At 49.6% G+C, this 10,726-nt stretch overlaps 1 protein-coding gene across 1 annotated transcript; it reads left to right on the top strand.

Annotated features, from left to right (window-relative positions):
* The first annotated feature begins 467 nt into the window (after positions 1-467).
* Positions 468-2,426, top strand: LOC104982456 (chromosome unknown open reading frame, human C11orf91). Its single transcript, XM_010831833.1, is given in 3 exon segments — positions 468-717; positions 720-983; positions 2,175-2,426. Coding segments are annotated over 3 exon segments (579 nt in total). The 5' UTR covers positions 468-488; the 3' UTR covers positions 2,261-2,426.
* The last annotated feature ends 8,300 nt before the right edge of the window (positions 2,427-10,726 follow it).

Here is a 10,726-nt window from a genome sequence, read left to right as displayed (position 1 = left end):
AGATCCCAGGGACGGGGGAGCCTGGTGGGCTGCCCTCTATGGGGTCGCACAGAGTCGGACACGACTGAAGTGACTTAGCAGCATAGTGGGATGAGAGAGCAGGAGTCAGGGGTGCAATAACACAAGTGAGGCTTGTGAAATTCAGTGGTGGTAGCGGGAGTCTTGGGGCGGGACCTGGCCGGGGTCTGGAGGACGTGGAGCTGCTGTCGTCGAGGACGGTGAGTGATCGCCGGTAGGGGATGAGCAGCACAACAGACCGGATCCGCCCGATTCCCCAGTCCCTCTACTAGGATGGTCTTTCTCACTCCAGGGGCCGTCGGCGGGCCACATTCTGGGGCGTGGCCAGCCGGACTTGAAAACCCCGACTGTGTGGGGGCGGGGCCGCTCCCTCGGGGCGTGGCCTGTGGAACCTCGGAATCCCGGCGACTCGGGGCAGGGCTCGCGTCTCCTGGCACGGGGTTCCTCCCACGCAGCTTCCCATTCAAACGATGCCGAAGGGGCGGCGCGGCAGCCAGAGCCCCACGATGAGCCAGCGACCGGCTCCGCCCCTCTACTTCCCCTCCCTCTACGACCGCGGCATCTCCTCGTCCCCACTCAGCGACTTCAACATCTGGAAAAAGCTCTTCGTGCCGCTGAAGGCTGGAGGGGCGCCGGCGGGAGGGGCGCCGGCGGCGGGGGGCCGGTCACTGCCCCAGGGGCCCTCGGCCCCAGCGCCCCCGCGCCACCCGGCCTGGGTCCCCCTAGTGAGCGCCCTTGTCCCCCGCCCTGGCCCTCCGGCCTGGCTTCCATCCCCTACGAGCCTCTGCGCTTCTTCTACTCTCCACCGTCGGGGCCTGAGGCAGCGGCCTCCCCGCTGGCTCCTGGCCCCACGACCTCCCGGCTAGCCTCTGCCTCCCACCCCGAGGAGTTGTGCGAGCTGGAGATCCGGATTAAGGAGCTGGAGCTGCTCACCATAACTGGGGACGGCTTCGACTCCCAGCGCTGTGCGTGACCTTGGCGCCTTAGCCTGCCTCGGCTCCCTCCTTGGCTCCGTGCCCCCTGAACCCCTCACCCGCAGTGTGGCCTTTAGGCTCAGACTCCAGTTCCCAGGAACCCCAGATCCCAAACCAAAACCTCCTCCCACCCCGGAATCCAGACACTTCATCCTGGATTTCAACCAATTTCTTCCTCCACCGTGAATCTGGACCCTTTTGCCCCAAGTTCCAACCTCCCTCCGCCCTGAGCCTTTTTGTTACTTTGAACTCTGAGCTCTAAACCTGGAACTCGGTCCATCACAACCCCCAGGTTGAACTTTAAGCCTCCTGCACAGTAGTACACTGGGGGTCCACCCCCACAGACAACCCCTGTTTCTAGAGACCTGGCTCAGTGTTTATCTTAACTTGGGGTCCTCAGTGGAAGGAGGGGAAGTAGGTGAGGGTCGTTTGATCTCTAGGGAGAGGTGCAAGACCTAGAAGGCTGAGGACACTCACTGAGGGGCTTTGGGATCATCCATTTCTCAATGCTGGAAGGTCACCTCCTGTGATGCCTCTGGCTGCCCTCTCACCAGGGTCCTGGCCTCTGCCATCTGATCTTAGGTCTAAAGTCTTGGACAGACCACGGCAGACCAGGTGTGCTGATGTGGGCAGGATTCCTCTAGTGTGCAAACTGACTGAGTCCTCCCTGTTCCAGAGTGAAGTTGTTAAATCCAGTTTTACTCCCAGAAGGACCAGATTGCACTGTGGAATATTCAGGAGCCATAGGCTGTTCAACAGACTTTGTCTTTGCCAACACCTGGTCTGGCTAAGTCTAGCACTTGACCACTGGAGGAGGGCAGATGGGTCTAGAAAGAGCATCCCCACCATTGTGAAATAAACTACATGTTTAGGTACATGTGGCTATGGGAACGGTCCCCAGTTCATCAAGCACTCTCTTATGTCCCCTTCCCCACTGCCTCAAGAAGAAAATTCCTAGAATACTTGGACTTTCCAAGTCCTGGATTTCTCAACCACATATTTCTCCACTTGGATGTGTTTTGGCTCTTAGGGGTTTCCCCCACCCCCTCACCCATCTTGGGTCTGAATAGGTTTGGGACTCATGTGGGGAAGCACATGATTGCTTCCCCAAAGCTAGCTTTGGAAGTGTTAGAAAAAAGCCCTTCTCTCTCCTACATCTAAGTTTGTTTTGGTCTTCTGCAGATAAATTCTTGAAGGCACTGAAAGATGAAAAGTTACAAGGTCTGAAGACCAGGCAGCCTGGAAAGAAGTCGGCCTCTCTCTCCTGAGGAGCTGCCCACCAGAGTCTGGCAGCCGCCTCCTTAGGTGTTAGTGCTTAGATAATGTGTCCCGTTTGTTGTCATTTCAAAGATCGTTATTTTCTGTTCTGTATTTACTGCTGTTCTCGTTGCTCCCAGCACGTACTCCACATACAGTGCCCACTTGCATGGTAAATCTCATGGTCTTTCTCCTGTCTGTGCCACTGCTGGGGGGTAGTGCTCTCATGAGGGCTGGAGGCTGCTGCCCAGCCAGCATTCAGGGGCTTCCAAGACCAGGGGAGGAGGCGATCCCCAACACTGTCAAGTCAGGGGGATTGGAAAAAGCCAAGGGCAACATATATTTGGTTCTATTGCCATGTCCCTACTCAGAAAGGCTCTTTGAGGACTGTAACAAGGGGTTAGTTTGGTTTCAAACAGCTTTAGTCCTTAGAAATGTTTTATAATTTTTAAATGTTTTTTGGAGCACAAAACTCTTTGCTAATCTGATGAAAGGCACAGTCCTTCCTAGACATTCATATAGTCAAATATTTGAGTGCTTATTATGTGTTAGGCACCCTCCTAGGCTCTTGGGATTGGGGGTGGGGATACAGACAACAAATATTATTAGTAAATCAAAATATGGTATCAGAAGATGACAGGTGAAGGGGAAAACAAAAAGTAGGGATGAGGATGGTCAGAGGGTGGGAGGAAAGCAGGGTTTCTTGAAGAGAGAACATGTAAACAGTGCTTGATGGAGATTGAGGGCAATAGCCAGGAGACACTGTAGGGGAGCATTTCAGGGTGAAGGGCAGGTGCAAAGGCTGAAGGTGGGAGCACGCTGGGAGGTTTGAGGGTCAGCAAAGAGCACAGACGGCTGGGGCAGGAGTAAGGGGAGGGAGGAAGGAATGGGTGCAGAGAGGGTCCATTCGCATGGGACCTTACAAACATGGTAAGGACCAGGGGATTTTACTCTGAGTGGGATGGAAAGTAGAGAGTTTTCAGCTGATGAGTAACAAGTTCTGATTTGTGCTATATTGAGAACAGAGTAAGGAAGGATGAAGAGAAAACAGTTAGGAGGTTGTTGGAATTAATGCGGCTAAGTGAGAAGCAATGGTGTGGTATTCCTGCCCTTTCCCCCTCGCTGGGTCCCCTGCTGCCAGGTACTGCCTCTGTGGCTAGGAGGAGCAAGGACCCAGTGGCACAAGCACATGAAAGCTAACATAGTTGATAGAACAAATCTTTGATCTAGAACAAATCTTCCAGGGACTTCCCTGGTGGTTAAGACTCCATGCTCCCAATGCAGAGGAGATGGTTTTGATCCCTGGTGGGGGAACTAAGATCCTGCATGCCACACAGTGCAGCCTAAAAAAACCTAAATCTTCCATTAAGTATAACGTTTGGGTGCTTAGCTTCTCGACCCCCTTGTGTCTTCACTATGCCAACAGCCTAGATCGTAGCTGAAGAATCTGTGAAGTTTGGGCTTCTTTCAGAGGACATTGGAAAAGAGTAGCTGGTGAGCCAGGCTTTCCTAGTGGCTCAGAGGTAAAGAGCCTACCTGCCAGTGCAGGGGACATGGGTTCGATTCCTGGGTCGGGAAGATCCCCTGGAGAAGGAAATGGCAACCCACTCCAGTGTTCTTGCCTAGAGAATCCCAGGGATGGGGGAGCCTGGTGGGCTGCCGTCTATGGGGTCGCACAGAGTCGGACATGACTAAAGTGACTTAGCAACAAGAGCTGAGATAGAAACAATTGGCAGGGCAAGCAGGATCAAGATAAGAGTGTTTTAAGAAAGGAGAAATGACCATGCATTTGTCTGATAGAGAATGACCCCGTAGAGGGACAAAAACTGACAAAGTAGAAGAGGTCTCTGCCTGACTCACAACAAGCCAAATGCTGAGACACCAATCTTTGCAGCAAAAAGAGGTCTTATTTGTGAGACAACTGGAGGAGAGCCTGAACAAGTCATAAGTCTACCTCCAAGAGGCAAGGGGCTAGGGTATTTATGGAGTTACGAATAAAGATGATTCAGGTCAGCTGGAGGCGTGGGGAATGTGGGGATGTGATTGGGAAAAGATTCAGGAATTGTCCTCCTGTGCAGATATAAGTCGCCTATGCACCTCTGCACATTCTGAGTGTGGAGGTTTGGGCCCTCTGATGTCAAGAAGTTCCTGAGTGGGCCCTGGTGCAGTCCCAGTTAGAGGGTCAGTGGTCCTATCCAATCTTAACCCATTCAGATTGAATTAGCCTCCAAGTTTCTGGGCAATAACTCAGGCAAACATCTTACTGTTTAGGCTTCGTGCTGCTGGGAGGACATGCAAGTCTTAAACTTGATTAGTGAAGACAGGTGAAATGGATTTAACCTATGGCTTCAGAGAGAGGAAGAATTGCTGGAATGGTGTCCTTGAGTGGATGAGAGGGGTCAGGTCTAGTTTATAGTAGAGGGATTGGCTTTGGATGGAAGCAGAGATGGTTTATTCTTAATGTGCTTAGTTGCTCAGTCATGTCCGATTCTTTGTGACCCCATGGACTGTAGCCACCCAGGCTTCTCTATCCATGGGGATTCCCCAGGCAAAAGTACTGGAATGAGTTGTCATGCCCTCCTCCAGGGGATCTTCCCAACCCAGGGATTGAACCCAAGTCTCCCATATTGCAGGTGGATTCTTTACCACTGAGCCACCAGGGAAGCCCTGGGTTTTCAATAGATTGGCTTTGGATGGAAGCAGAGATGGTTTATCCTTAATAGCATGAGGTTATCACCCGATGATGATAGATGGGATGGTGGGAGCCCCAGAGGCTACATACACTTGCCCCAGAGTTTGTGCAGCGACCAGCAGCTTGAGGACACAAATGTGCATGTCTGTGAGGCCCAGCTGGAGACCCTGGGCATGGGTACTGGGAGCCAGGCAGAGGCTGGCCAGCCACAGAGCTGCTGCCTGACTGCAGGGTCATTTCAGCCACTGCTGCCCACAGCCAGGAGTATGGGCCCAATGTCAGGCCAAAGCCCCCAGGTTCTAAACCTTAGCAACGAATTTCAGTGTTTCCAAAACCCAGTATAGGGTGAGAAAGTCTGGACAGTCCCTCAGAATTCACAACTGTGGGAGTTCACAACCCCAGAATTCATAATCCCCGGGAGTCCTCCCACCCTGGGCATTCCAGGTCCTGTCTCCCCTCTCTCGGAGGAAGCTAGATTCCCGTTACCCCAGGCTGGTTGATGCAAGAGAATCTCCCTTGTTCTAGAAAACTTCAGGCTGGCAAGTCCAGCGAGGGGAGCTGGAGACTCTTAATGAAAGTCAGGAAAACTCAGCAGCAAGCTCAAGGAGGGCAGAGCTACCCGGTGGGGAGGGGGGGCATTTCCCATTTCTTCCCCAGAGCCTCCATTGCCCCCCACCCCCATCCACCCAGACTCATAAAACTGGCCACTGATTAAGTGCATCCTGGGCACAGAGGGAGGCAGTTGACATGAACAGTCTACTTCTTAGTAGTACCGAGGCTCCATGCTTTCACTGCACAGGGCACGGGTCCAATCGTTGGTCAGGGAACTAAGGTCCAGAAAACCCCATGGCATGGCAAAAAATAATAATTCTTACTAGCACCTTGTGATATAGGAACCATTCTTGGCATGTTTTACAAATAAGGGGACAGAGACTCTGAAAGGTGTAGTGACTTATACCCTCCTCCACCCCTGGGCACAGGGCTAGGGAATGGCAGAGTGAGGATTGGAAGTCAGGCTTGTCAAGGTTCTCCCAGGCCTTCCTGCAGCGTAAAAGGGCACAGACATAGGGTAAGCCCTAGTGAGTCACCAGAAGGAAACATTAGGTTCAATACCGGGGGGACATAGTTTGGGAGTGTGCTGAGTTGTCTCCCAATGTTGAGAATGAGTTGACAGTCTTATGGTATCACAGTCAAGGTCCCAGGAATGCCCACACTCAGCCCCATCGCTTGTCCCTTCATCCCATGGCTTTGGTCACAGGTCCTGTTATCAGGATGGTAGAGGAGGCAGGTCCTGTGATTCTCAGTCCGTCCTGAACAGAATGGAATGGAAGAGGCTGTATACCAAAGAGAAGAATGCTTGGTAATTGAAAACAAGGGTCCAGGTGAAGCAAACACCATATGCACGGAATAATAAATGCAGTGGCATGCTGGAGCCAGCTGGAACAGCTCATGAAAGCCAATGGTTAAATTTTGAGGAATTTTGTAAGCCGGTTGTTAAATACAGCCATTGTTAAAAATTAACTTGTATCAACTTACAATTAAACAATATTTAAAATGAAGGTAATATTCAAAATCCAGCACTCCCTAATTATTTTGCTCCATTTTACAATTACCCGTGCTCTTAAAGTTATTTATGGCTCTCATGTCTGTATGGTCAAAATACTATATAACAGTGTACTAATGTTACATTCCTTCTGAGTAATGTCCGTGTTGATGTTTTGAAACTGGCCACAGTGAGAGTATTTACACTATGGAAATTGGCAAATGTACAAATCCAGATTGTTCTTGTCCTCTCTATTCTTTCCAACCTCCATAAAAAGTTGGTTGTTAAACATTTACTAATACACCGCCAGATAAACAGGAAAAATCACTGATAGCTGAGCTAGAAGGAAAGCTGCTTTGGGACACTCAGAATTGGGCTGAAGGTATGACTGAAGCTCCCTGCTGCTTCTGGTTTGTCTGCCCACTTAGTTACCCTCATGGAAGAGGTAGGAAAGAAGAGCCTAGTTATCTGCTCATGAAGGCAGGCTTTTTTTTGCCACTGGACTTGTAGGATCTTAGTTGCCCTGAACCAGGGATCCAACCTGTGCCCCCTGCAGTGGAAGCATGGAGTCTCAACCACGGATGATGCAAGGCCCAGGGAATGTCCTGGACCTCAGCCAATCAGATTAGCAGCTTGTACTCTCAGGGCATCAGCGTAGAGGGTGAACAGAGGAAACAGCCCATGGGGTGGGGGACTGACGTTCATCCTCTCCAGCGGTAACTTGTTTGAGCTAGATGGAACAGCAAATCTGACAGAGGGTGAAACCAGATATTTGCATCATGACTGCTCCATCAACAGATTGTTAGTCCTGAGAGAAGCAGAGATTTCAAGGTGATGGGAAACCTCCCACCCCCTCAACCAAATAACCTGTGCCCTACGCTATGGCCAAAGGATTCAGGCAGGATCCAGTGCCTGCAGGGGCCTGGCTTCTTGGGGAGCAGGAGGAAGATAGACGTCATCGCTGCGTTCAAGTTTCCCTCTCTGTGGAGGTGAAGGCTGTACTGGTGCCTCATGCACACTGGCCTTTTCCTTTCAACGACATCTTGAGCCTGTCACCATCTAGATATGTGACCTTGGGAATGTTACTCAACTTCTCTGAGCCTGTCTTATTATCTGGGAGATGGAGACATGTTCTCATCAGTTCAGTTCAGTTCAGTCACTCAGTCGTGTCCGACTCTTTGCGACCCCATGAATCACAGCACACCAGGCCTCCCTGTCCATCACCAACTCCTGGAGTTTACTCAAACTCATGTCCATTGAGTCGGTGATGCCATCCAACCATCACCTAAACCTAATTACCTCCAAAGGCTCCATCTCCAAACAGCAACACATTGGGGATTAATGTTTCAATGTGTGGAGGAGGGGAGAACTCGACACATTTTAATCCACAGCAGATCAATGTTGTCTAACAGAACTTTCTGCAGGGACAGAAATATTGTATATCTGTGCTGCTTAATATGGAGCCGTTAGTCACATGTGGCTAGAGGAACTGAATTTTAAATTTTATTTTTAGTTATTTAAATTTCAGTTTAAATAGCCACATAGGGTTAGTGACTACCATAATAGACAGCTCAGGACTAAATAGAGGTGAAGGCAATGGCACCCCACTCCAGTACTTTTGCCTGGAAAATCCCATGGACGGAGAAGCCTGGTAGGCTGCAGTCCATGGGGTCACTAGAGTCAGACATGACTGAGCGACTTCACTTTCACTTTTCACTTTCATGCATTGGAGAAGGAAATGGCAACCCACTCCAGTATTCTTACCTGGAGAATCCTATGGACAGAGGAGCCTGGTGGACTACAGTCCATGAGATCGCAGAGTCAGACACGACTGAGCTACTAACACTTATTTAATTGATTGTGTTACATTTGGAAAGAGGGAAATTTGGGGTTTAATGTAGGCTTGGTTTCCAAAGTTAACTGATATGGGAGCAGGTAAAAATGGTACCTCTTTATAAACCAGTCAAGTGAAAGCACTGCCCATGGTGACACGGTGGGTCAGCTGGCCCACTGCTCCCTCCAAGTAGCAGCTCCTTCCTGTGTAAGCCTCCAGGAATCTAGGTTCCCTTTCTATACGTCCTGGGGGTGATTTGGGAGGAGTCACAGGTCCACCAGGACAGGCTTGCTAGTCCAGGGTGCTTCATGTGTGTTTGTGTGCATGTGTGTTTGTGTTCATGCACATATATGTACATGATCGGGCCTCTTACAGAATAAGGTTGTGACACTTTACGTGGGAAAGCGGGGTGGTTTCCTAGTCCGAATTGTTCACTGTATCCTTCCTCATCTATCCCAAAGAAACAGTCTATTACAGGTATGTTTCAAGAACTGATGTCATTTTATAGTTTGTTTTAGGAACAGAGCAAAGATGCTCTGATGCGACCAGTTCTAGCAGAGGACAAGGTGTTTTGGGGTCTGGTACAAGAAAGACCACTGGGGTCTAGCGACACTTGGAGTTTCTCCCGAGCCCTGCCACACCCACTGCTATCAACTATCAAGTACCTGTTAGCAAGTAGTTTCTTTGTGCCAGGTCCCGGGTTTAGCACTCTACGTCTAGCATCTCATTAATACGTACAGACTGAACCCGTGAGGCCCTTGTCCTCACCCCCATTTATAGGGGCACAAAGAAGTGTACAGCTAGGGTGTGGGCAAGCTGCTCCAAGGCCCAAACACTTAAACCCCAGCTCATTTTCTGTTGACTAATTTCAATCTATTTTCTTTTCCCTGTTCCCCTCCAGCCCACCTCAGCTAGCTGTTATGGAGAATGTTTGTGTGAGCAAATGTCATAACCGCCAAGAGTCTGGACTCCAAGATAATGACAGGTAAGTTTTCTCCTGAGTTCAGCCTAGGTGAACTTTACTTTAGCAATGCCGTGCCTGAGCAGTTACATGGGTAGTCTCATGTAACCGAATCTCATTTTCCACTGGCCTACTATATAATTCTGGTAATGAGTTCCACGTCAATCTTGTAGAGGTGATCATCTTTGCTGCCGACGTTTTTTTTTTTTTTGGCCTTGCTGCACAAGTATGTGGGATCTTAGTTCCCCGACCAGAGATTAAACCCACATCGCCTGCATTGGCAGTGTGGAGTCTTAACCATTGGACCACGAGGGAAGTCCCCAGCCCAGGTGTTTTGGAAAGAGTTGTGTGCTGTGATGAGGGTGTATGCCCTGGGTGGGTTGAATCTTTCGGGTGCTCAGAAAGATGACTCTCAGAAGTGATGGGACCATGGAATCTGTGGGAGATCTCCAGCCAGCTCCAGCTAGTCTCACCCTGGCCAGGTGATGAAGGGACTTCTCTGTCACAGGACCAGTCCCCTCTCCCTAGATGTCCTGAGCTCAGCCTCTGTTTGGGGGCCTTATGGGTGTCCTGAGCTGTTGAAAAGGGATGCTGTCTACAATGGAGAGCCAAAAGGGGCTGAGCATAGCAGTCACTCCTGGTGGATCAATAGGTGATGCTTCAGCTCTGGCAAGATAGTGAGTTCCTCAGTGCTAGAAGTATTCAAGCAGAGATTAATCAATAACAATAACCTTGCAGTTGTCAACTGCGTGTTCTCTCTTTCCAGCTCTACAGTTATTTCACTGACCAGATCTTAGCTTCATTTCACAGAGAAGGCTCAGAGAGGGAACGTGACTTGCCCAATGTCACACAGCTAGAATGTGGTAAAGATGAGGTTTAAATCCCATTCAGGTATGACCTAAATCAAATCCCTTATGACTATACAGTGGAAGTGAGAAATAGATTTAAGGGACTAGATCTGATAGATAGAGTGCCTGATGAACTATGGATGGAGGTTCATGACATTGTACAGGAGACAGGAATCAAGACCATCTCCATGGAAAAGAAATGCAAAAAAGCAAAATGGCTGTTTGGGGAGGCCTTACAAATAGCTGTGAAAAGAAGAGAAGCGAAAAGCAAAGGAGAAAAGGAAAGATATAAGCATCTGAATGCAGAGTTCCAAAGAATAGCAGGGAGAGATAAGAAAGCCTTCCGCAGTGATCAATGCAAAGAAATAGAGGAAAACAACAGAATGGGAAAGACTAGAGATCTCTTCAAGAAAATTAGAGATACCAAGGGAACATTTCATGTAAAGATGGGCTCGATAAAGGACAGAAATGGTATGGACTTAACAGAAGCAGAAGATAGCAAGAAGAGGTGGAAAGAATACACAGAAGAACTGTACAAAAAAGATCTTCACGACCCAGATAATCACGATGGTGTGATCACTCACCTAGAGCCAGACATC

Source organism: Bison bison, unplaced genomic scaffold, assembly GCF_000754665.1.
Source record: "Bison bison bison isolate TAMUID 2011002044 unplaced genomic scaffold, Bison_UMD1.0 scf7180017864531, whole genome shotgun sequence".
Taxonomy (NCBI): domain Eukaryota; kingdom Metazoa; phylum Chordata; class Mammalia; order Artiodactyla; family Bovidae; genus Bison; species Bison bison.
This window is presented reverse-complemented; position numbering and strand designations above follow the sequence as displayed.